Raw genomic sequence first — 27371 nt, forward strand, 5'->3', positions numbered from 1 at the left:
TAGTCTATAGATATACTTTTGTTTCACTTTGAAAATGTATTTTTAAAATATAACAGCCAGATATTATATGTTCATAGCAAATGTTCTGCAAATATTGAGTATGGATGAAGAAATATTATGCTTTTTAAAATAATGTTATCTGCTTATTCTTTGGCTGCAATGTAGCTGGCACACTGCATTGGGGCTGTCTATGTGTGTTTTTTTAAATGTCATCTTTATTAGTATTACATTCAAGGAATAGTACCAAGAATCAGTTTCTTTCAAGACCGTCTTCCAGTGTGTGGCATGTACGTCTGTGCCGAGCGACATTACAGAAGGTCGTGTCACTTTTAACTGCTTGCATTACATCTTTCTGATTTCCCTGGCGCCCTTCCTTTGTTTGATTAATACTACTTGCTTTCAAGCAAGGTATCAGAAAGCATAATTTGGAAAGAGATTTCGAGAGCCGATCTGAGATATCCCCCCTTAAGAAAAAAGAAAAAAGAGAAAAAAAATCCAAGTTTGTAAATGTACCTTTTCTGCCACCTGCATTTTTTTGTTTTTGTCCCGCTTCTTTTTTCCCCCCCTCGAGGAGATCCTACATATATGTTGTTATTAAATTATTGCTGACAAATATTTGGGCCATTGGACTTTGTATACCTGAAAACAAAACTATGTAGTGTTTATTTGGTTTTATTTTAAGAGGAAAGAGCTGGAATTTGAGACTAGGACTTTTTTATTTGTTTTCCTTAGTTAAGTGTTAAACTCCAGCATGCTCATTCTAAATAGCAGGTGTTATTTGAGTTCTCTGGGAAGGGTTGCAATTTTGTGCAGTCATTAACTGCACTTCAGTGATGTACACAGTTTGTTTTTAAAGCCTCAGTTGGCAGTTTCTACATTCATTGCATCTGGCTACAGCTCTCTGTGCCTCCGAGCACGGCCCAGCTTCCGAGACACTCTTGTCCTGACGGCAATCCATCTCACAGGTCCACTACAGCCTGAGATGAGATGTGAAAGCATCACCATTTTAATTAGGGGTCTTTCTCCACATCCCTACCTGGACCCCTTTATTTGTGTCTTGGTGCCAGGGAATTATATATGTCATTAAGAATACAGAATATTTTATGTGGGGAAAAAATATGTAACTTAATTTCCAAAAATGAAGGTGAAAGATATTAAGTTGGCATTATTTTTCTTTTGTTAATAGCTAACGTGTTGGAGTCCTTACTGTGATACAGGATCTGTGCTAGGCACTGTCTATGCATCATCTCATTGGATCCTTAATCAGCACGGTGGGACGGGTGCTGTTACCTCCGTTTTCTAAGGCACCATAAGCTTCACCTGAGCAAAATGTAATAGTGGGATACATTCTCAAGCAGCTCAAAGGCATCCATAGGAAACCATCTGTATTATAAATCCTCACTTGTAGATGTTTATGATGTCACATTAAGAAGGAACCAGAGGAGAGGGGAAAAGCCCTCCCCGGAACGCTAAAACACGGCAAAAAGGCCTCTCGCTAACACAACACTTTTCTGCCAAATGTAAAAGCAAATGGTTGCACTGGGCGGTTCTGGCTGCACATTTGAGGAGCGATTGTGCGTAGCCAATTACCCACGATGCAGGGTAAGAAACAGTTTGGGTTTTGCAAAGGAAGAGCCTGTTTCTGAAGGCCTCTTTGAGCCATCCTCGAACATAAGATCCACAGCTGTTTGTAAAATGTGTAAATTAAGCTAGTGATCTGTGGTATGGTTCAATCATATCGTGGGTTTTTGAAAATTAATTTGAAGAGAGTGGAGATCTTCCTGGGTTCTATTTCCAAGCAAATACTTGAAAGCATTTTGAATATTTCTTTTCATTAATCTGCATCATTGATTAGGCATAAGTCTTTCCGGGTTAACTAAACAGTTCTGTGAGATAAGTGACAAGCACTTCACCCAAAAGGGTGCTCCAAGATAAGAAGGGGAGATGATGCCTCGTCTATTCACTCAACAGGCAGCTCTGGAGCACCCTGTGTACTTTACAGTCTGCTAAATATTTAAGCCTTCACAGCCCCTGCAGTGTGATAAGTGCTGAAGAGAAGACCCATAGAATATATTGTTAATTGTAAGGAGCTTACAATACTGCTTGAGTTTATTCAGAGGAGGAAAAGTGCAGTATTTACTTTTCTTTTTCTCGACACTTTTGATATGGCTCTGCATGGATAATTTTAGCAAAAAAAATTACTTGATTTAAATCTAAGAGGTAATTTTGGTGAAGTACAAAATAGTTATGTTTAAAAATTTTATGAAGCTTAGCTGCCATGTTGCATCCAAACCTTGTAGCTTCTTTTCTGTTTTAAACCTCTAACACAAACAGCCCAACTTGGAACTCTGGCATATGTCACCCCAATGGTATGTTGTTGCTATCATTTTCTTTTTGTTATTGTTGTTGTTTCAGACACTATCTCACTGTGTTACCCTGGGTAGAATACCATGGTGTCCTAGCTCACAGCAACCTCAAACTCCTGGGCTCAAGACATCCTCCTGCCTCAGCCTCCCAAGTAGCTGGGACTACAGGTGCTCACCACAATGCTTGGCTGTTTTTCTATTTTTAGCAGAGACGGGGTCTCCCACTTGTTCAGGCTGATCTTGAACTCCTGAGCTCAAGCAATCCAACCACTTTGGCCTCCCAGAGTGCTGGGATTACAAGCAAGAGCCACTGCACCTAGCCAATACCTCAAATTTGAAGAAATTAAAAGTCGACATTAGTTAGGTGTGGTGGCTCACACCTGTAATCCTAGCACTCTGGGAGGCCCAGGCAGGTGGATTACTTGAGCTCATGAGTTCAAGATCAGCCTGAGTAAAAGCGTGACCACCATCTCTACTAAAAATAGAAAAACTGAGGTAAGAGGACAGCTTGAGCCCATGAGCTGGAGGTTGCTATGAGCTATGATGATGCCATGGCACTCTACCCTGGGCAGCAGCATGAGATTCTGTCTCAAACAAAGAAAAATAAATAAAGTCAACATTAAAGATTATCTGATAGTCTCTACTTCATTCTGCTGGATTGTAAGCCACTTGGGGCTGATGATAGGAGTAGAGGTGAGGTCCTTATGTTCCCACTTTACCTAGCACTGTGTTCCTTGGACAAAGGGTTTTTTTTTTTGTTTTTTTTTTTGGATTTTGGCCCGGGCTGGGTTTGAACCCGCCACCTCTGGCATATGGGACTGGCACCCTACTCCTTGAGCCACAAGCGCCGCCCTGGACAAAGGGTTTTTAGTAAATGCTTATGGGGTGGCTGAATACAGTTAGAGAGAATGTCAAAAGTCTATCTTTCTTGTTGAAGGCTAAATTGCTTTGTGTATCCTTAAGTAAGTGGAATCCATCGGATATCAGAAACCACATATTGTACTACTATGATTCTTTTGAAATGCTGACTGTCCAAATGAAAGACCACACAATCCTGCTATTTAATAGAAGGTTTAAAGTATGACATTAACTTAGGAACACACTCACAAGTTGTGAGATACTTTGGGATATATACTGGTTCATGAGACCTGGAGGTTGTTGTTGGGCTATTCTTTTAAATCAGCTAATGCTTTTGGAATATTCAAAAAAATTATTAGGAATAACTGAGAGTTCTGACATGTTATCTCAGTTTACATAACTCTCTTTGTAATGCAGTCTTTGTTATTGATGTTTTCACTCAGGGACTATTCCTGTTTACATCAAATGGACACACAAAAAGAGGCTGAGGTGTCTCTAGCTTTGGGAGAAAGGTCTAAAAATATTTGCCTACCATGATTCTATTGAATAATATAATAATAATATCCATCTTCATCATGTAAGCCTTGTGCAAAATCACAGAGAAGTAAAATGAGAGTTTCAGGTAATCCACAAAAGTAAAAAAGTGATACAGGTAACAAGACTGGACACTGATACTTAAGAATTGAAATTTGAGTCATAATACGATCTGAACTATTTGCTCAGGAAAGAAAAAGTAAAAATAAAATTTGAGCCATAAAAGTCATTGTCGGTTTTATGCCATAACCACCAACATGAATCAATTAGCAGACATAGTTTTTTTTATCTTAGATTTTGGTAAAAAGTAAATTAGAAATAGCAGAGCTGTTCCATGCTTAGCTATCTGGCTCCAAATGTAATGTGCCTGATTAATACAGACAATAGAATAAGTAGAAAGGAGATTTCCTGATGTAAGGCATCCTCCAAATGAATGTTCGTTTACCTTCTGCATATTTCAAATTCTTTAAGTTGTCACAAAACATTTCTCATAAACAGGGTTTCCCTGATGGAGACTCAGTTTCCTGGTTTCAATCAATTAAAGGAAGAGCATTTTCCCACTGGGATCTCTAGATCAAATATTCTCTCTCAGTGCATCTGTTTCAAATGTTAATAAAGTTTTCACTTCGGAAAGATTCCAAATGACAGAACAAAATTCTCTCCATTACAAGCACAAAGCGACTTGTGTTTGTGTCTGCAGGTCGTGGAGGACATGCTAGAGGACGAGGAGGAGGAGGAGGACAAGGATGACAAGGTAATTATCTCTCCCAGCACTCGGGGACCTGGGGATGGGATGTGGACATGACACTGTTTTCACAGACAGTTAAAAAAGGAGTTGAAGTGTTTGAGTCCAGAAAATTGGACAGTGCTGTTTATCATCCTAACAATGCTGCTGCATGTTGCAAAGAGGGAGAGAGGGCTATAAATCCTCTTCGCTTTTGTTCAGAGCTGAGTCAAATATTTTTCTGCCAGGAACAAAAAAATATAATTCAGCTTGTCTGGAATTTGATAGCTCTCATGAAGATAACAGCAGTAATGACTGTTTTTGAAGGGCAAAAATTTGTCCTGTCTCAGGTTTACAAATAGAGGTATGTTTGGGGGGGAAAGGGAAGTGGGAAAAAATAGGCTGCATGAGTTGAACACGGGTATCGTACTCTGTGATTTTCAAAGAATTGCTCTGCAAAAGGACACACAAGTGTGGAGCTCTCCAGAGGACTTCTAACTATCCCCAATTCTCACTAACCCTGCCTAGGTTTGGGACGACCCTGTGGTTCCTCAGTCAGGAAAGCCCCATTCCGAGAATTGTGTCTTGAGTGCTGGTGGCTTGGGGACGGTCACCATGGTAGATAACAGCTAGTTTCTGGGACTGCTCAGAGGGGACAGCTGGAAGTAGGAACTAGAATGACTTTGTACCACTTTGTACCACGGCAGCAGTGGCTGGGGTCAGAAGGGCTGCTTTCTATAGCCAGGAGGATGGCGATGCTGGCTGTTCCATCATCTTCTCTGGGCAGTTCCAGACCTAAAATCTAAAACCTCCTAGAGTGAGACTGGGAAGTGAGGGAGAGATTATCGTTCATTATTTCCACATTGTTCAGCATATAAAACTAGATTTTGACCTTCAACAGAATCTATCTGACTTGTGTTATAGTAAAGCAATGAAATGTTTTGAAGGATTAAAAACAGTACATCTTAATTTATGCCCTTGACCTGTGATTCCAGTAGAAATGTGTAGTTATATCCCAGTGTAAGAATTTCTGTGCTGGAAGTAAGCATTAGAGTTGTCAGGAAGTAAAAATTCCCAGTGATCAGTTAACCTATCCCCATTGAACTTTTTTTCTTAACTAATATTCAATGCTTGAATGAAAATGGAAATACACACATGCTCACTTTCTCCTTTGTGAAGCTATTTCAACCATTTTTAAACTGATAGAGCTTTTATGTGAATTTTTTCTTCTGTACATCATTTAGTCATTAGCAACATCATCAAACATAAGCTACCAAAATCTACCAAAATCTCCTTCCTGCAAAAACACATATGTGCTTGTTTTTAATGTTAAATAACATGAGCATACACTTCTGGCTAAATGATGTGATTTATTGTTAAGGTCAGTTGCAGAGCTGTAGAGAGCTTGTATTTTAACTCGACATGCCAGCTCTGAATCATCATTTCTCTGCTGATAAACACTGAGCTGCCATCCATTTAGGGCCATTTTCCCCTGCTTGGCTGCTTTATTATTAAAGCCACCATAAGATCCATCCCGGCAGCAGGAGTTTCCCCAGAAATGTTAGTAAATGGAAACCCTTAGTGAAGTCTAGTACTTCAGTGTGCCTGCTTGAAGTCAACCTATATTTTTTAGCCAGTTGGTTGATATTCTATACTTCTGATATCCCCTTCTTATGGTCATTTTGTCATGTAGAGGCTGTTAGGCTCGTTAACCAATAGATACCCCTGGTTAACCAGCTCACCAAAACATAGACGTCAAGTGGAACATGCCAGGTGGAAACACCGAATCTCTAGAGTAACATCTATTGTAATCTAATGTTTGGTTGCCTGCAATTGACACGCTGATTCTAACACATTTCAGATCTAGTTACCAAAGTTGATTGAAAGTGAGTGCTTAACTGCACTGTGAAGTGATCTGCATTCTTCTGTACAGGAGGCCGCAAGCAGTGTGTTCTCCACGTGAAGGGATTGCTAGCCGGTTTTCATAAATCCAGCCCTCTATTGGAGTGATACCTAAAGAGGTTTTTCTTTTTTACTCATAATGCAATTGATAGCATAAAAACCATTTCTGAACCAAAAAAAAAATCTCAAATAATTTACAATAGACTTTTTTTTTTTTTTTTTTGTACAGACAGAGTCTCACTTTATGGCCCTTGGTAGAGTGCTGTGGCCTCACACAGCTCACAGCAACCTCCAACTCCTGGGCCCAAGCGATTCTCTTGCCTCAGCCTCCAGAGTAGCTGGGACTATAGGCGCCCGCCACAATGCCCGGCTATTTTTTGGTTGCAGTTTGGCCAGGGCCGGGTTTGAACCTACCACCCTTGGTACATGGGGCCGGCGCCTTACCGACTGAGCCACAGGCGCCACCCTACAATAGACTTTTAAGTGTTTGCATAATAGAGGAAGAATCCTAGAGGGGACGTCTTGAAATGCAACGTTTTTACTGAGTGAAATGACATTATGAAAGGACCCTGTGCGTTTCCATTTACCAGCTTCCGTCTCTTGACCGGCTCTCACGGCAGCAAGTGTTTTCAGTCTTGGCTACCAGTGTGTCTGAGGGGAGAAGGGTAATTTCCTACTTTAAAAAAGTCATTGGTTCCTCTATTTAACGTTTGTGTATAGAGTCATGCATAATGGAATTTCATGAGAAAACAAATGTGTTTTTTGCTATACGAGCAAATACTGACCTCTAGCTCTCATTATTTCTCTGTTTTCTCATATGGTACAACAGTGGGGTCAGGTCAGTGGGTCCTCTTATAGGATAAAAGTAAAAAAGATTAATAAATGTGCCAAAGCCTCACTTTAATTGAACCTGAAGCATATGTTGCAAGTATGTAAAATATGTCCCAGATGTTTCACCAGGGCTAGTGTCTTGGCTTCCCCTGATTACCACGAGGCAGCTATTAGTCCTCTAACCTTTGGACTCGGGGGTAGATGGGGTATTACATGGCACAGAATGAGAGCACCTGTTTTCCATTCAGCAAAGACCCCTGGCAGGCTTTGCCTAAGCCTGTCCATATGTTTTCACTTAGCAGATTGTTGGGCGATTATGAAAAGTGTCTTTCTTTAGGAGCCAGCATTGATATTAGTCACTCACAAAGAAAGGGCAAGTCATTGGCTACTTGACAAGCTTCGTGTGGGCCTTAACTGGGGTCCTTTGAGCATGGAGTATTTGCCTTCAACATGATTACAAACACAACAAAGATGCAGGTATAAGAAGTTGAAGCAGACAAAGTTTAAATTAGTGCTGACTTCACACCTGCGAAGACTTTGGTTAAAATTGGTAAAATCTAAATCATGATTTGCCAGATTCCCAGATTCTAAATTCTTCCAGATTAGGGCCTGTTGAATATTTTTTTTCCTGGAATTCCTCCTTTTTTCTTAAAAGAGCTAATAATTATTCAGGTGAGGATCTGTGATCCATAAACTACTTTATTTTCAAACCCATTGTCCACATTTGCCTAATTCTAAATGTGGCTGCTCTTTTCATTCAGTTCCATGGTTTTCACAAAGGCAGAGAGTACGGGTTTTAGTGGTGAGTCTAGTTATGAATCATTGACTTGTTAATATTTTTACTTTCCTGAATTATGTAATAGCACTGTTAGAGATGACATTTTTCCTGAACTGAATTGTAGAAAGACACCACCCTGCCCACTCAGCTCCCTTTGTTGTATTACAGCGTTCTCTCAGCCATCAGCCACAGAGTCACAGCGTGATCTCATTTTTGATCTAACACCAAATCCTGCCTTTGTGGTTATTAGACTATCTCAACAAATAAGGTTTAGCTGAATTACCTAGGTGGAGTGAACAACAAGCCATATAAACACAAGTGCTCTTCCCCATGTTATGTGTAATAGTACAGTGGTCAGTCCACCTAATCTAGACATCTAATTAATGAAGATCAGCTTTCCTTTTGTAGTTTAAAAAGTCTAGGCCTGCTTCCCATGGTGCGCCCTGCTCTGGTAATAAGACCCAGCTGTGCTCTCAGGAAGCTGCAGATAGAATACAGGTTTTCCTCAGGAAAAGCATGGATTTAGATGCATGGCATTCTAGTAATGTTTATTGATAAAGGATATTAAAGTGTTCAGGCATTTATGCTCACATGACTCCTTTTCTGAAACCATCATGTCAAGGTTACTGTGTTTCAAGATAACTAGAGGCAATGAATGAAACGTATCTGAGTTACTTTAAAATACACAGACCGTTTGCTTTAATTCTTGAAATCTGTGTTTTCTGGTGTGATTCTCCAGCCCTAAACATGTATATAATATACCCCAGTCTTCTACACCTCTGTACCTCAAATCACTCACAAATAGTGGGATTAGAAGGAGAAAAAAAAAACTGATGAGTGATACGAAAGATTTTAATCTGACAAAATGGCATTTTCCAGATATTCAGTGAAAGAACTGCATGGTAGGGAAACAGATCAAAGCTTTGAAAATGGGTAAAAAGAGAGGAGACGAGAAAAAAACATCCTTGTAAAAAACATCTAAGTCACATTTAACTGGAATGTCATTGTTTTCGTTTGTTTGATATTACTATGCAACAAGTCGCCACACACTTGAAGGCTTAAAACAACACTCACCTTTCAGCTCTGAGTTCAGTAGATGAGAGGTCCAGGGCAGCTCAGCTTTCTCTGCTCAGAGCCTCACACTTGCACAGTCAGGTAGGCCAGGTTCTCAGGAGGCTTTGGAGAAGGTCCCATTTCCAAGCTTCTTCAGGTTGCTGGAAGACTTCCTTGTGGAGAACTGAAGTCCTTGTTTTTTTGCTGGCTTTCTGGTCCCAGTGACAACTTTCTATGACTTCCTCCGTCTTGAAAATCCATCAGTGGAGCATGTCTTTTGGGTTGAATCTCTCCCCTACTTCAAATCTCTTTCTTCAGGAAGAGACCAGTTCCTTTTAAGGGCTCGCCTGCTTAGGCCAGGACCACCAAAGATAATCTCCCTTTCTTAAGGGCAACTGTGCAATGGAACATAATCTTATCATGGGAATGACTGTTGTATCAGATTCCTAAACCCACCCCAACACCCGGCAGGAGGCGATCACACATGATGGCTCTACACAGGAGCTGGGGAGCTTGGCAGCCATTTTGGAATTCTCCTGCCACAACCATCTAGACTCACCTGTATTCTGGAGTAAAAAGGAGAACACCCCTGTGTTCGCCTATGTATTTACTGCAAGACTGTAACTCACCTATTCTGTAATAAACAAATGAGGAAAATCTGCTTGCCAAGATGTGTCCTTTCAAAGATTATTTCAGAAAAGCTCTTTTGAGCAAGCTTTTCTGAAATAAAAATTAAAGCTGAGAGTGGGATACTGGCCCTCTCTCTGCAGTGCTAGACCTTGCTGGTTAGGAGCCTGTGACTGGGGACTGGAGGACCAAGCTATGGTTCACTGTGTTTGTTAACAGAAGACTTGTACTTCCCCACAGCACCCATTTCATTCCTTAAAATGTTTCACCCTTCAAAGGACAGTGGGTATTAGCCTTAGTTAGGTCAGAGACCCTTCAGGAATCTGAAGAAAGCTTTACTTTCTCCCTTGAAGAAAACACACACATATATACACACACAAACTTTTTATGCCATTTTTTTTTGCTGTGGAAACCGAATTATTTCACAGGGACTCTACAATATCTTAATAAAGGCATCTTTATTGCCTTCACCACTTTTCCTTTGACATTAATGCCTATTTCCTCAAATACCTGAGATAAATGCAAATTTTGCAAGTAAAAATAAGTGTTCGGTTCGGTTCAAAAGTAAGCTACTACTCGAAGGTCGAAGCCTGGCTTGAGTTCGCTGGTGTGGAGTGATTTTTGACATAGCAACACACTTGTTATCTGTGATATCTGTCTGAATATGGCTTTTCAGTCTCATGGCAATATGTGCTGAAACACTGACTTGGAAAAAAAACAAAAAAAGTAACAAAATGGGAGCTGCTGAGGCTTTAATAGATGACGTCTGCTACAGTGAGGGTTCCTGTAATTCTCCAAAATCCTTCTTGCATTCATACAGTTCATCATTTGAAAAGTTGGTATCATTTATACTTTACATTTTTTTTAAAAATGCCTGAGTGCTTGTGTTTCCACACTGAGGTCATTGGAGGCAGGATTTGTTTCCAAGAGTCATCTGGTAACTCTAGCTGCTGGTGAGTTTCTCCCTGTGAACAAAGTGAGGAGTGTTGTTTCTCCTTGTTCTGCTCTGCAGAAGCCCTTCCCCAGTCTTGGAATGTTTTAGGTAGATTTCTGCCTCCAGCATTCCCTTCCAAAGTGGCAGTTGGGCTAAAAGAATTTAAATGAAAAGATTTATCCAGATGATTTGGGAAAAAAAAATCCCATCAAGCAAAGCAAACTATGAGAGGACTTTTTTTCTGTTGGGTTATTCTGAATAGTTGGATTTCCTTTGCCTGAAAAAAGAAAAAAAAAAAAAAACCCAGAACTTTCCTTTAAGGTCACTCAAATGTTTCAAGACGGTTCTTCTGGAAAGCTAGTTAACTTCTGTATTGCATCAGTGAACTTCCTCTCCTACACTCATTTCTTGACAAAAACTCTTAAAATAGCAGTGTGTCAGCCCTGGCTCTCAGGAGGTTGACAACGTTCATAGAAATAGATGCGATTTCTTCAGGAAGGCTGGCAGAGTCGTTGACACCGGCTGACACCACTGCATGTTGAGATGAGAAGCATGTTTCTCCACCAAAGCAGCAGAACCAGATGTGTTGCCAAGCGTCACAGATGCTCCGTCTGAACCCGGAGTGCCAAGATTTTTTATTCCGCCTGAAACTTTGGCAAAGAAATTTTTCACCATGTTAAAGACATTGACTCTGCAGATTCTAAAAGGAGTTTACACAGTAGGAAATCTTCCTCGATTGTAAGAACTTGCCAAACAGGAGTTGGCTATGCAAGTAGTAACTTTCATTCAGTTACATCCAAGGTCAAATATTAAAGAAATGTCAAAAATTCTTTAGTGTTGATATCATCTGATGAAGGCACAACTTCATGAAATGTGTGACTTCACCAAAATATTTCCAGTGCCATGTGAGTTATCTTTTCTTGATGTGATGAATTAACTTTTTTAAAGTTTCAATACAAGTTTTAATTGTATTGGTTCCATTCTTCCAGTTTGGCCAGAATCTTGTCACACAGTCCAGCATTTGTATTCCATCACACTCCACAATTGATACAGACCAATACATATGAAAACTTTGTGGTATTATTGTTTTGTTAATTTTTTAAATAGACACATAATTATACAACTATAAAGGGTATATGTGATATCCTGATGTATGATCAAAGCAGGACAGTTACCCCGTTTCCCCGAAAATAAGACATCCTCCGAAAATAAGACCTACTTACAGGAAAGATAAGACATCCCCTGAAAATAAGACCTAGCGCATCTTTGGGAGCACACCTTAAAATAAGACACTGTCTTATTTTCGGGGAAACAGGGTAGGATATCCATCACCTCAAATATTTATTGTTTCTTTGTACTGGGAACATTTCAAATCTTCTTGCTATTTTGAACATAAATTAAATTGTTAACTATATTCACACTACTGCCCTGCTGAACACTAGAACTTATTCCTTCTCTGTAACTGTATGTTTGTACTGATTAACCAACCTTTCTCCACCCACCAGCCTTCTCAGCCTCTGGTAACCATCTTTCTCCTTTTCTAGCTCCCACATAGAAATGAGAATAAGTGAAGCTAGCTGTCTCTCTGTGCCTGGCTTACTTTGTGCTGCTGCAAATGAAAAATATTATTTTTTATGACTGAATAGTACATAATATATACAAATTACATTTTCATTATCCATTCAGCTGTTGTTGGACACAGGTTAATTCCATATGTTGGCTATTGTGAATAAACGTGGGGGTTCAGGTATCCTTTTGATGTACTGATTTTCTTTCCTTTGGATAAATATCTAGTAGTGGTTTGCTGGATCATGTGTTGGTTATATTTTTAGTTTTTTGAGAAATCTTCATACTGCTTTCCATAATGGTTGCACTAATTTACATTCACATCAACAATATACAAGAGTTCTCCCTTTTCTAAATCCTTTATAGCAGCTGTTATTTTATTTTGGATATTAGCTACCTTTACTTGGGGTGAGATGATATTTCACTGTGGTTTTGATTTGCATTTCCCCAAGACTAGTAATATTGAGCATTTTTTCATACATTTGTTGGCCATTTGTGTGTCTTCTTCTGAGAGATTTCTATTCACTTCCTCTGCCCATTTTTAATGTAAAAAATTAAATCGAAAATAAAGTAACAATAAAATTGAAAAAAAAAACACTTTTTTTGCTATTGAGTCATTTGAGTTTCTTGTGCATTCTGGATATTAATCCCCTGTAGGATACATAGTTTGCCAGTATTTTCTCCAATCATAAAGGTTGTCTTTTCACTCTGTTGATTGTTCCTTTGCTGTGCAGAAGCTTTTTAGTTTAATATAGTCATATTAGTCTTTCTTGTTTTTGTTGCCTGTGCTTTTGAAGTCTTAGTCATAAAACTTTGCCTGGAGTGTACTAAAGTGTTTTCCTCATGTTTTCTTGTCATGGTTTTACAATTTTGCATCCTACATTTAAGTTTTTAATCCATTTTTGGTTAATTTTTGTACATGATGAGAATTAGGGGTCTATTTTATTCTTCTGCATATTCTCAATATTATTTCCCGAGCATCATTTATTAAAAGGGGTGTCTGTTCCCCACTGTATGTTTTTGGAACCTTTGTTGAAAATAAATTAGCTATAAATATGTGCATTCATGTCTAAGTTCTCTGTTCTGGTCCATTGATCTGCATGTCCAGTGCCATCTGTTCTGGTTTCTGGCCAGATAGTATGATTCCTATAGTTTTGTTCTTTTTGCTTGGCATTGCTTTGGCTATTTGGGCTCTTCTGTGGTTCCTTGTGAATTTGAGGCTTCTTTTTTTTTGTACTTCTCTGAAGAATGCCATTCGTATTTTGATAGGGATTATATTAAGGCTGTAAGTTGCTTTGGGTAGTATGGTCATGTTAACAATATTTCTTCTAATCCGTGACCATGGCATCTTTCCATTTCTGTTCTCTTTACTTTCTTTCATCAGTGGTTTGTAGTTTTCTTTGTAGAAATTCTGATTAAATTTATTCCTGAGATTTTATTTTGTAGCCATAGAAAGTGGGTTTGCTTCATGATTTCTTTTTCAATATGTTCTTTTTGTATTTTTAGTATGTTGTTTTTGTATTCTACGGTTTTACTGAATCATTTATCAATTCTTAGACTCCTTGGTGAAATTTTTAGGTTTTTCTAGGCATAAGATCATGTCATCTACAAAAAGAGACAATTGGACTTCCTCTTTTACAATTTGGATGCCCTTTATTTCATTCTCTTGCCTGATTGCCCTGGCTAGGATAATACTGTGTTGAATGAGAATGGTGAAATTGGGCATCCTCCTCTTGTTCCACTTCTTAGAGGAAAAGCTTTCAGTTTGTCCCCATTCTGTATGATATTAGCTGTGGGTCTGTCATATACGTCCTTTATTGTGTTGACATACATTCCTTCTATGATTAATTTATTGAGTTTTACCATAAAGGGATTTTGATTTTGTCAAATGCTTTTTCTGAGTTTACTGAGATGATAATATTTTTTTCCGTCCTTCTGATGATGAGATATATCACATTTATTGATTTGCATATGTTAAACCATCCTTGCATCCCTGGATAAATTCACGTGATCACTGTGTACTAGTATTTTGTTAAGGGTTGGTACATCTGTGTTCATCAGGGACATCGGCCTGTTGTTCTTGGTGTTTTTGTTGTGTCCTTGTTGGGTTTTTGTATCAGGGTAAAGCTGGCCTAATAGAATGAGTTAGGAAGAATTCCCTCCTCTTTAATTTTACTGGAACAGTTTAAAAAGTATTGGTGTTCTTTATAAGTTTGGTAGAATTCAGTGGTAAAGCTATCTGGTCCTGGGTTTTTCTTTGTTGGGAGATGTTTTATTACTTAGTTTCATTACTTTTACTGGTCTTTTCAGGTTTTGAGTTTCTTTCTTGTTCAATTTCAATAGGTTGTGTGTGTTCAGGAATTTATTCATTTTCTCCTGTTTCCCAATATTCTAGCATATAGTTGTTCACAATAATTTCTAATGATCCTTTGAATTTCTGTGAGTTATAATCTTTCATTTCTGATTTTATTTATTTGAGTCTTCCATCTTTTATTCTTTGTTAGTCTGGCTAGTAGTTTAACAGTTTTTGTTTCTTTTCAAAAAAGAAATCAACTTTTCATTTCATTGACCCTTTGTATTATTATTATTATTATTATTATTATTATTATTATTATTATTATTGTTGGGGATTCATTGAGGGTACAATAAGCCAGGTTACACTGATTGCAATTGTTAGGTAAAGTCCCTCTTGCAATCATGTCTTGCCCCCTTTTAATGTCTGTTCAGTTCTTCTCTGATCTTTATTATTTCTTTCTTTCTACTAATTTCAGGTTTGGGTCATTCTTCCTATTCAGGTTCTTTGAAGTAGTTTATATGAAATCTTTCTACTTTTCTGGTGTGGGTATTGACTATTATACATTTCCCTCTTAGTGCTGCTTTTACAGTGTCCTGTAGGTTTGGCTCTGTTGTTTCCATTTCACTTATGGCTACAAATTTCCCTCTTAGCATTGCTTTTACTATATCCTACAGGTTTGGGTATGCTGTGCCTCCATTTTCATTATTTTATGGAATTTTTAATTTCCTTCTTAACTTCTTAATTGGCCCAATGGTCATTCAGGAGCATGTGGGAGTTTGGGGTTTTTTTGTTTTGTTTTGTTTTGCTTTTTTAAAATTTCCATGTGGCTTGACGCCCATAGCACAGTGGTTACAGTGCCCGCCACATACACCCAGGCTGGTAGGTTCAAACACGGCTCAGGCCAGCTAAACAACAATGACAACTGCAACTAAATAAATACATAAATACATAAATGTTCCATGTGTTTGTGTAGTTTCCAGAGTTCCTTTTGTTATTGACTTCTAGTTTTATTCCTTGTGGTCTGAGAAGATACTTGATATGATTTTGATTTCCTTTTAAATTTGTTGAGACTAGTTTTGTGGCCCAACATATGGTCTTTCCTGGAGAATGTTCCATATGCTGATGAGAAGACTGTGTAGCCTGAAGCTATTAGATAACATGTTCTGTAAATATCTGTTTGGTCTAAAGTGCAGTTCAAATCCAACGTTTCTTTGTTGATTTTTTTGTCTAGATGATCTGTCCAGTGCTATGAGTGGCATGGTGAATTTCCCAACTATTATTACATTGTAGTTTTTCTCCCTTTACATATGATAATATTTGCTTTATATATCTCTGTCCTCTGGTGTTGGGTGCCTATGTACGTTTAGAATGATTGTTTTCTCTTGTTGAATGGAGCCCTTTAGTATTATGTAATGACCTTCTCTGTTTCTTTTTATACTTTTTGACTTAAAGTCTATTTTATCTAATATATATGTGTTTTTATTGTAGAGTGAGCATTTTATAGGCTCACTATCGTTTCTTCTTTGACTAAAGTTAACCAAGATACATGGCTTATAATCATGTTGGCAGGGTGGGTTTTCTGGGGTTCTTATCAATAGCAGAATCTTCTAGAGGTTTTAACATGGTAGCCTTTTTACCTTCAGTAGCATTTGGGACAAGTTGCATTATGTTCAACATATACTTTCCTGCCATGGATGTCAGACTTGCCCATTTACCTCACTTGGCTGATACATACTGCTTCCAAGCAGAAAGTTTAAGAGCCACCCTTGGCTCTGTCATCTTTTCTCTCCTGCTGTGAGGCTGGAATTGCCCACATAGAAGCCTGAGTCCCCATATAAAGATGATATGGAGCCAACTCATATGGATATATAGTGTGAACAAAAAAATAAACTTTTGTTATTATAAACTTATAAGATTTTGACTTATAGTCTTTGTGACTATAATCTTAACTTAGTCCAAGCTGCTAGATACAGCATCCCATTCTATACCTCTTTGTGGAAATCAATGTCATCATAATATAATTTGACATACAACATGGATTTTTTTCTTGTAAGAGTAACCATAGATCCAGAAAGGAAATTTTAGAATATTCTTTTTCTGCTGAGCATGGTGGTGTGTATCTATAGTCCAAGCTATTTGAGAGATTGAAGCAAAAGGACCACTTTAGCCTAGAGTGGGCAACATAGTAAGACCCTGTCTCAAGAAAACAAAAATAATTTTTTTTTTCTTTCTAAGTTCACATACCTATCCCCCCTCACCCCTTGAATCTCAGTCTCAGGTAAATTTTGAACTATTTTGCTATTGTTTCCCCCTTAAAAATGATACTTTTTGTTCCATAAACATACATTAAGGGACAAGTCACTGGGTGGACAAAGGTAAATATGAAATACCATGAGCCTCCCAGGAGTCACTATTCTGTGGGGCCCTTGGTTATATACGCCAGTACTTCTGCTATAGTGAGAAAAATATTATAATACAGTTACAAAAGTGTTTGGCAAGAAATCAGGAAAATATCCATTTTTACAGAATTGTCCGTGAATGTTCCACAAAGGAAGTGGCCGTTAGTTTCAGTCTGGTGGAATGAATGAGAAGGTACCAGGTAGCATGGTAGAAACTCAAGGCATGTGTAGAATAGTAGAGCATAAAGTGCAGGACAGGAAGTAGAGGAAAATGACACTGGAAATGTAAATTTAAGATTATGATGGCTTTAGCCATCATCTAAGGAGTCTGAATTATAGTCCCCAAGTAATGAGGAATCAAAAGCAGTTTTGAAGTAGGGAATTGTCAGACTTCACCACTATTAATATATGCATATAACAGAATCCAACTTGTACCCCCTGAGTCTACTGAAATTTTTTTTAAAAAGAAAAATAAACTTCACAGTAAGAAAATAAAATAAAAAAGGTAATTGTTAAGAAGAGAACTTTGGCAGTATGGCAGAAGATGGAATAAGAAAATGAGGCTTAAAGTACAGTAGGGACATCCTGCAATAGCTCTGGCAAGAAGTAAAGCCATCTTTAACCTGATGGTTATAGTGATAATAGAAAGAAACAGATTTCAGAAATGTATTTAATAGTAAGTGGAGTAAGATTATTGAAAAATTTATGTTGAAGGAAGTAAGGGAAATATTAGGGTTGTGGATGACTAAAATGCCTATCTGAGATATGCTTATATTTATGTAGTACTTTCCATATTTCAAAGTACTTTTCCTTCTTACTTTATTTAATATTTGCAGTAATTTTGTATATTGGCATAGGAGATGTTTTTCAACCTTTTTTTTATCTCACAGACGCTTGAACCTGTCGTTAAATTTCCATGGTTCACTTAAATTATGTTGTTCTAAAAAAAAAAGTAAAAAAGAATATACTTACTGTGCTTTGAACTTCTTTTGAAAATAATTTAATTATCTTTAAAATTTTTCACAGCTCACCTAATATCCTCTCATGGCCCACAGCATACCCATTGAAAATCACTGGTGCAGGAAGTGTCTTTCCCATTATCATGAAGATCAGGATGATTAACTGACTAAAGAGGGAGGAAGTAGCTAAGATTAGAAACTATATAATAGGGAATTATGTTGAGTCTAGAAACAAGTTTACTTGTCCTACAGAAGAAGCTAAGACTAGGAGTTAGGTAACTTGTCTTCACGGAACTGAGATTAGGAAACTAATCCTCTAATTCATTTTCCTTCCCAGACATGTAGCAAATCCTGTTGACCCATCCAGAGATGACTCTTAAGCCAGTGGAATGCAATTTTTATGGCCATATCCTGCTCTGCTCAGTAATGGCAGAGAGAGTGCCTATATGCCTCCCAGCCATCGCTTCCCTCGGTGCTGGCTCTTCATAGCATTTGGGAAAGAGTCAGAGCAGTGGGTCGTACATTGTGTCTTTACCACTCAACGTCCTCTCACTGGGCGAGTATAGATCCAGTGTGGAGACAAGGAGGATGAAATATTCAATGACTCAAAAGTTGGTTCAGAGGGGAGGGTATGGAGGAACCGTGGTTATTCCTTATTCCAGCTGTGATCTAATAGTCATCAGGATAATCTGGTGCAGAAGATCTTAGGTCATTTGGGAAGCAGCCACTACTGTCATTATTTTATAGATGAAAAGACTGAAAACTGAATAAGTAACTAACTCACTGAAAGTTACAAAAAAATGAAACAACTGAATTTTAAATTTTAGTCTGTCTGCTTCCAGTGCCCACCATTTTTTTTGGCATAACAAACTCCCCCAAAACTTAGTGACTAAATAATAATTTGCTGCTTTCTTTCATTAGTCACAGTGTTGACTGGGCTCAGCCGGGCAGCTCTTGCCCAAATCTCTAGTGCAGTTCTGGTCTGGTGTCCAGGAATGCGGCTGTCTAAAGCCTCAACTAGCTGGACAATTGAGGCAGCTCAGCCAGGCACTTGTGGGCTTCTCATATCACAGCAGTGTAGCTCTGAAAGAGGGAATGTAAAAGCAAGTATTTCAACAGACCTCTGTGGAAGCTGCAGAGCTTCATATGACCTAGGCTTAGAAGTCCCCGGGAAGTCACTTCTGCTACATTCATTTAGTCAAGCAAGACATTAAGGCCAACCCAGGTAAAGGGAGAGGGGAATTCACTTCCATCTTTTGATAGGGTGTATGAAAGTCATATTGCATAAGAACCCATGGGATGGGAGATATTGTGTAGCTATCTTTGGCGAATACAATTGGCCATGATTTCCAAAGAGCAGAAGCTTCTAATAGATGTCATGTAGCATTAAAATGTGGAGCCTAGTGCAAACTTGGAGACGGTTCTATCCACAGTTTATCAGCACACAGTGCTAGATTAAATTGTCTCAAAATTTAAACATAGCACCTTCAAATTGCTAGGTGGATTCAAGTTTTGTCATGCTATGTGTATTTATTTTTTATTTACAAGATGAGAAGCAACAAAGGACTCCAGCACTGAATTGTCATTCTCCACTTCTCTACTGAAATATGAAATGACTTCCTAATTGTTCTTTTACTTTGCTCATCGATAAGGCTTTCATCCTAAAATTTCACCTTATATAGCTAAGCTCTCCCTTGAAGCTAGCTAGGGAGTAGGAAGGAATTGCAAAGAATCCTTTAAGAATTCTGATCTAAGCCTGGGGCAACATAGCAAGATCCTGTCCTGTCTCTATAAAAAACAAACAAATGAAAAAAAAAAACAAAAAAAACAACCTTCAGCCAGGTAGCGTCCTTGCCTGTAGTCCTAGCTATTTGGGGAGCTGAGCCAGGTGTTCAAGACTGCAGTGAGCTGTGATTGTGCCATTGTACTCCAGCCCCAGTGACAGAGCAAGACCCTGTTTCAAAAGAAAAAAGAAAAATTCTCATTTAAATTACAGTGAAAATCCATCGTCCTCCTTTGATATAGGAGGACAGATGCCAGTCTGTGTTCTGGATGTGAGGCTTTACTTTCCGAAACTAGCGATCAAAAATTAATAGAGTAAGGAAAAAAGGTTACAAAACATTTCCTTTTTAAAACATAATAGTTTCTACTTTTGAGAAAATGTAATTTAAGATTGCCAAACAGTTCTCATTTGGTATTTGACTAATTTGTTCAAGGACATTTCTCATAGGATTTAAAAGATCACTAATATCTCTAAAAATGAACTGTAAGTATCTTGGTCAAGATTCTTTACTGTATCCCGGGAGGTGATGTTTCTCTGCTGCACTGAAGTAGCATATGTGGATGTTAAAATCAATATTCGGCATGTTATACACATAAATGTTATTTCTCGGTTCTGGCATCTTAGCCAAGTATTCTGATCAGCAATGATTTAGGAATGGGACAGCATCTGTATTCTCTTTATGATTCCCCACTTGAGTATTTTAGAGACGTACAAGGCAATATGGTAAGTAAATATACAGCTGTGGCAGACTGATAATGTAAGATTTTATTGATTATCCAGCAGAGTAACTACCCTGGGTATTAGGTTTGCTTGTCACAACCTTCAGTGCCTGGGATAGTTGAACAAGTTCTTTTTTCCCATTGAGCTAACCTCAAAGTCACACAGTTTCTGAATCAAGGTCCTCAGATTTCATACTCTGGCAATTTCGTTCCTTTCTAGTGGGGTATATTAAAGAGAATGTGTCACCTTTTGCACCATGTAATACCAAATCAGATCAGAATTCATGCACAATTATGTCAGTGGAAATCTAATAGTATAAGCTGGCTTATCTCTAGATAACACATGGAAAAATAAACTTCCACAACTGACAGATTTTCTTGATTTTTTTTCAGATAAGTTATTTGTAAGCGATTGAGTTAGAGAATGTAACTGGATTATTTTTCATACTACAAAAAAAAAAAAAAAACCTCAACAGTAAAATGGTTGCTAAGTATTCAAGCTCTGTCATGCTGCCTTTTTTTTTTTCCTCTTTGAAAAAATTCCTGGATAATGAATACAAAGAAAGAACAAAAAAAGACATTTTGCATTAGTTATACTTATTAGGAGAACTAACAACTTTAGGAAAACAAAATTTACATAAAGCACTTACGTGAAAATAACTTCCATTGATAGTTAATGGCATTTAAGTAACAGGTTGTGTGGCTGTCACCTTGGGAGTGATATTAGGGTGCCTAGAAAGCATTCTTCTGTGTTTCTCTTTTATAATCAGAAAAAGTCAAAGCCCATCACTAATCTAAAGTCTTCTTGAAACCAATTAAAATAATTTAAGGTAAGTTGTACTGCAAATGTGCTTTTTAAGTGTTTTAGACTTGGGATGTCTTAGGAATGCTGTGGCCCCTTTTAATGTTACTATTTCTATATAACCACCATCTGTATAGTGTTACACCTTTAATGCACTGTATCATCTGTCACTTAAAATTAAGTGCAGGCATGTTCTTTTTCGGCCTTTAGTGTTCCCTGCATTAAACGTTTAAATAATGACACCAGTAGTGAAAGGTGTGTAGCATTCCCAGTGGAAACTAGCTACTGCGTCGGGGGGGCTGCGTTCAGGTTTCTACATGAAAGATATCATAATATCAGACCCTTTTGGTGTTTACACACCTGACATCCAGAACTCTACCTGGTGTCTTTTCTCAGGGAATGAATGAAATCAAAGCTTATGGTAGGCATGCTTGATAGATTTGCCTTGTCTGTAGAGATCTGCTGATAATTCCATCAGAATTTGTCCCTGGTTGATCGTATATCAATGCATTTTTATATCTTTGTGGTTTTCTTCACCAACTCTGTGCTTGCATCAGTGCCTTCATTAGAAGGTCAGATTTTGAATATTTAATAATTCACCTTGAAAATGTACTATAAGTTGACTGTATCAAGCAAGACTTTTCTCCACTCAGCAGAAATTTTCTAGCATTAAGAAAAGGCAAATCCATAGCTAAAATATTTTCTTGTGATATTTGCTTTGAATTTATTTGAGTAAAAGTAAGCAGATGCTTATTGGATTTCAGATTTTATTTTTCCTTATTTCCACTAGTCATGTTTGGTTTCTGTTGTAATGATCTTATGCAGAATTTTCTCCATGATGATTAAATTTTGCATTTTCCAAACACAGGAAAACAGTCAGTATTAATAAAAGAAACTGTCCAGATGGAACAGAGCTTGTGCTAAAACAATTGATATAAAAATCAAAATTTCTTATATTTATAAACACCTTCCCACAATCTAAATCATAGGGATGTAATTTCCTATGTGGGTCCTTTTCCATAACAACAGGTAAAAGAGTAATATGTTAGAGATTAAGCTTTTGTTTGTTTTTTTGAGACCAAGTTCACTCTATTGCCCTGCTCAGAGTATAGTGCCATCGTCACAGCTCACAGCAACCTCAAACTCCTGGGCTCAAGTGATCCTCTTGCCTCAGCCTCCTGAGCAGCTGGGACTGTAGATGGGCACCGCCACACACAGCAGATTTTTCTATTTTTTGTAGAGATAGGGTCTCATTCTTTCTCAAGCTGCTCTTGAACTCCAGGCTTCAAGAAATTCTCCCACCTCTGCCTCCCAAAGTGCCAGGATTACAGGCGCGAGCCTCCACACTCATCCTAGAGATTAGTTTGTATCTGTTAAGAGTTGATTGACTTTGTCACCTACAAGTACCTTTGCATCTGTTTATATATCCATAACACAGAAATGAAGGTAGCATTTTCTAAGTAAAAAATAAGATATTGAGATATAGTATTTTTTCACATTTCATATGAATGATTTATTCAATCTGTTCAATTGTTCTCATATTCATGCATATGTGCATTTAATAAATATCTGAGTACCTATGACAAACGTCTGTTCTGCACATCATATTCTGACACATTTTTAGAAAAGCAGAGTAAGTTTTCTTTCCCTCATTCATCATCCATCTCAGACATACTATACATCCGTTGCCTCCATTTACTTCCCACTTTAGTTCAATCTGTTTTTTATTTTGTAACTTCCATCTGTAACACTTCCCTAACTTCTTTCCTGTGGACATCAACAGCTTTATGTGGTCTACTTTCTTTCCAGTGCCCCTTTAACCACCGTTTAATATTCCCTTCTATTTCCCTGTGTGCTTGTGGTATTTTTTTTTTACTCTAAACAGTGGTTCTCAACCTGTGGAGGGCTCAGGGTCACAACCCCTTTGTAACAATGAAAATACATCCCGCATATCAGATATTTACATTATGATTCATAATAGTAACAAAATTACAGTTATGAAGTAGCAACAAAAATAGTTTTATGGTTGGGGTCACCACACATGAGGAACTGTATCAAAGGGTCGCAGCATTAGGAGGCATTAGGAAGGCTGAGAACCACTGCCGCACTTCAATTTTCTTCTTTTGTCTTGAGTGTTTGAGTACCGCTGAATTCCATACTCCCTTAGAGACTAATCCACGCACACCATCTTAACTATCTCCTCAGACACAGTAACTCCAAAATATTTACTTTCATTCATTTCTTCGTTCAACCCTGCAATAAGTTTTGTGCACTTGCAATGTTCAAAGACCTGCTCTAGATACTCTGATAGATACAATAAGAAAGGAGACCTACCTCCTGGAGGAGCGAAAACTCTTTGTTTCTTCCTTTCATCTCACGTCTTTGGTCCCTTTCCACTCTCTGAGCACTGAGCATCAAGTACTGTCCGTTGTGACCTCACACTCAGCATATCTCAACCCGAACTGGTATTTTTTTCTCTAAAGTTATTTTTCTTTCATGGCTAGTGGATTTCCACCAGTAGTGCAATTGTTTTAATCAGGAAGATGCGAAAACTCCAATCATCTCTGATGGTTTTCTCTCTCATCCATAATCAAAGTCCTATGGATTTTGCTGCTGTGATATTCCTCACTTTGTGTCTTCCTCTAGGCGTCTGTTAAATCCTGCCTTGCTGTCAGCATGAGATACTCTGTCTTTCTGTCCATTCCTTAAGACCCAGCTGAAACCTGCCCTCTACCAACCACCCAGTGAGCCCTTTACACGATGGGGAGGCCCTGTCAGAGCACATTTGTCCCACCAGTTGCCACGTCTTTTTCTGCCCTTCCTTGTGTGTTTGTGTGTGTGCGCATGCAGTTATTTGCCAGGCACGATGCTGAGCCCTCCACATGCGTTTTCTCTTTTCTTCATCATGACAATTGTTTTGTGGGTTCTGCCATCCACACTTTACAGGTGAGGATAAAGAAACAAAGGGAATTAGAAATGGAATGAGAATCCAGTTCTATCTAGACTTCAAAGCCCGTACGTAAAACCACTGTGCCACACTGCCTTGTGATAGTTACATGGTATTTATTAATTCATGATTTATTTAGCTTTCCTTTGCCTTGTCTCCACAAAACTTTATAAATTCTGGTGAACAGAACTGAGTATTTTATTACATATTAAGCACAACCCTATATAAAAAGTAAACATTTGGTTGAATAGTCAATGAAAACAGGGTAAGTATGAATAGAAAAGAGCAGTTCAAAGGTCAGAGTCCCAAAACCACTCAAATTAGGGATAGTTGTATCCTGGCTATTATTTAGCAAAGGAAAACTGGCTGTTAAATGATCTCATTTTGCCGATATCTTTCTGATCTCCCCTCTAATATTCACACCACCCACAAGAAACCAGAATTACACTTCCCATTGCCAGTGTGGTGGAGAAAGGAACTTCCTGTTCTCTAAGTAGCACCAGGCTTGGTACTACTGATGGCACCATGGTGCTGCAGATGACCAGAGTTGGCTGCACTTTCTGTCCCCACAGAGCTCCAGTGTCTCCTATCAGATATGCTCCTTTCCATTCTCCTAAACACTGTCCAATTTCAAATCCCCAAGACTCAAGTTAGCCACCTCCCAGCCACTCTCAGCTAAGACGCATTTCACGGTAGCTGCTGACAATCACTGGAGATGTCCTGAGGCATACAGCACAGCAGCTAAGAGTTCCGGCTCCAGAACCAGACCACTCCGTGATATTGGGCAAGAAATGTTACCTCTATCCCTCAGTTTCCTCCTCCGTAATGTGGGGTTAATAATAGTTGGTGCCTTAAAGGGTTGCTGCAAGGCTTAAGTGATTAAATATAAGTGTATATCAATCTTAGAACAAAGCCTTGCACATACTATGAGGAACTTCATAGTATCATCATTGTTTTTGTAGTATCATCATTGTTATAACCATCACGAGTGGTAGCAACAGCACTGCCTGTCATGGGTGCCCAGGAAATGGTCCTGTTTTTTTATTTCTTTGTTTGTTTGTTTTTATTGTTGGGGATTCATTGAGGGTACAAAGAACCAGGTTACACTGATTGCATTTGTAAGTTAAAGTCCCACTTATAATTGTGACCCATCCCCAAGATGTGAACCCCCCACATCCCTTCCTGCATCCCCTTTCCCTCATCCCCCACTGTGTCATCAATTGTCCTCATATCAGAATTGAGTACATAGAATTCTTGCTTCTTCATTCTTATTATGCTTTACTGAGAAGAATGTGTTCCACCTCCATCCAGGTTAATACAAAAGATGCATGGTTTCCATCTTTTTTAATGGCTGAATAGTATTCCATGGTGTACATATACCACAGCTTGTTAATCCATTCCTGGGTTGGTGGGCATTTAGGCTGTTTCCACATTTTGGCGATTGTAAATTGGGCTTCTATAAACCATCTAGTACAAATGTTCTTATGATAAAAGTAGTTTTTTCCTTCTGGGTAGATGCCCAGTAATGGGATTGCAGGATCAAATGGGATGTCCAGTTTTGAGTTCTTTGAGGGTTCTCAATACTTCCTTCAAAAAAGGTTGTATTAGTTTGCAGTCCCACCAGCAGTGTGAAAGTGTTCCCTTCTCTCCACATCCATGCCAGCATCTGCAGTTTTGAGATTTTGTGATGTGTGCCACTGGGGTTAGATGATATCTCAGGGTGGTTTTGATTTGCATTTCTCTAATAATTAGGGATGATGAGCATTTTTTCATATGTTTATTAGCCATCATATATTTTCTTTAGAGAAGGTTCTATTCATTTCTTTTGCCCAGTGATATAAGTGAATATTGGCTCATTTTATGTAGATTAATTTGAGTTCTCTGTAGATCCTTGTTATCAAGCTTTTGTGCAATTCATACTATGCAAACATCCTTTCCCATTGTGTGGGTTGTCTATTTGCTTTGGTAGTTGTCTCCGTAGCTGTACAGAAGCAATTGAGTTTAATTAAGTCCCATTTGTTTACTTTTATTGTGTTTCAATAGGCAGGGAGGTCATCTTCATAAAGTCTTTCCCCAGACTGATATCTTCAAGTTTTTTCCCCACACTTTCTTTGAGAATTATTTTTATTGTTTTGTGCCTTAGATTTAGATCTTTTATCCATTTTGAATCAATTTTTGTGAGTGGAGAAAAATGCAGATCCAGTTTCAGTCTTTTACATGTGGATATCCAGTTCTCCCAGCACCATTTATTGAATAAGGATTCTTTTCCCCAAGAAAGAAGGTTACGTTGTTTGGTTTATCAAAGATTAAGTGGCTATAAGATGTTAGTTTCATCTCATGGTTTTCTATTCAGTTCCAGATGTCTATGTCTCGATTTTGGGGCCATTACCATGCTGTTTTGACCACTATGGCCTTGCAGTACAGACTAAAGTCTAGTAGGCTGATGCCCCTGGCTTTGTTTTTATTACTACAAACTGCCTTAGCTACATGGGTTTTTTTCTGATTCCATAAAAAATGAAGAATTGTATTTTCCAGGTCTTGAAAGTATAATGTTGGTATTTTAATGGGGATGGCATTGAATGTATAGATTGTTTTGGAAAGTATAGACATTTTAGCAACGTTGATTCTTCCCAGCCATGAGCATGATATGTTCTTCCATTTGTTAATATCTTTTCTCTTTGGCTTCCAAAGTCCTTTATTTTTTATTAAGTCTTTTGTACATAGATCATAAATACATTTATGCCCATTTCAGTGAGTTGATTATTTGTACAAATTGGAGTGCATACATCATACTAATCAGCATAGCTTTAATCTCATTTACCCAATTATAGCATTAGGACATTTGTGTTCTACACATGATAGAACCAACTTGTATTTGCAATGTGCTCCACAGTTGTGGTCCCCCTACTATCCCTATTATCCCTCCCACCCCCTCCCCATCCATTGCCCCCCCCTTCCCTCCTTTATCATAGACTAAAGTTGTGTTTCATTTTTCATATGGAAGTGTGAGTTATTATAAATTGGTTTCACAGTAGTACTGAGTACATTGGATACTTTTTTTCCCATTTCTGAGATACTTTACTAAGAAGAATATTTTCCAGCTCCATCCATGTAAACATAAAGGAGGTAAAGTCTCCATTTTTTTTTACTGCTGCATAATATTCCATGGTATATGTATACCACAATTTATTAATCCATTCATGGGTCGATGGGCACTTGGGCTTCTTCCATGACTTGGCAATTATGAATTGAGCTGCAATGAACAATCTGGTGCAAATATCCTATTGCCAAAT

At 38.2% G+C, this 27371-nt stretch overlaps 1 protein-coding gene across 11 annotated transcripts in view; it reads left to right on the forward strand.

Moving 5' to 3' along the window:
• Nucleotides 1-27371, forward strand: part of MCTP1 (multiple C2 and transmembrane domain containing 1) — a 621784-nt gene that overhangs the window by 519891 nt on the left and 74522 nt on the right. For all 11 annotated transcript variants that reach the window (XM_053586428.1, XM_053586455.1, XM_053586444.1 and 8 more), the window contains one exon: nucleotides 4459-4512. In XM_053586428.1, coding sequence (XP_053442403.1) covers nucleotides 4459-4512 — 54 coding nt within the window. The remainder of the gene's footprint in view (nucleotides 1-4458; nucleotides 4513-27371) is intronic.

The sequence above is a fragment of the Nycticebus coucang genome, chromosome 1, assembly GCF_027406575.1.
Source record: "Nycticebus coucang isolate mNycCou1 chromosome 1, mNycCou1.pri, whole genome shotgun sequence".
Taxonomy (NCBI): domain Eukaryota; kingdom Metazoa; phylum Chordata; class Mammalia; order Primates; family Lorisidae; genus Nycticebus; species Nycticebus coucang.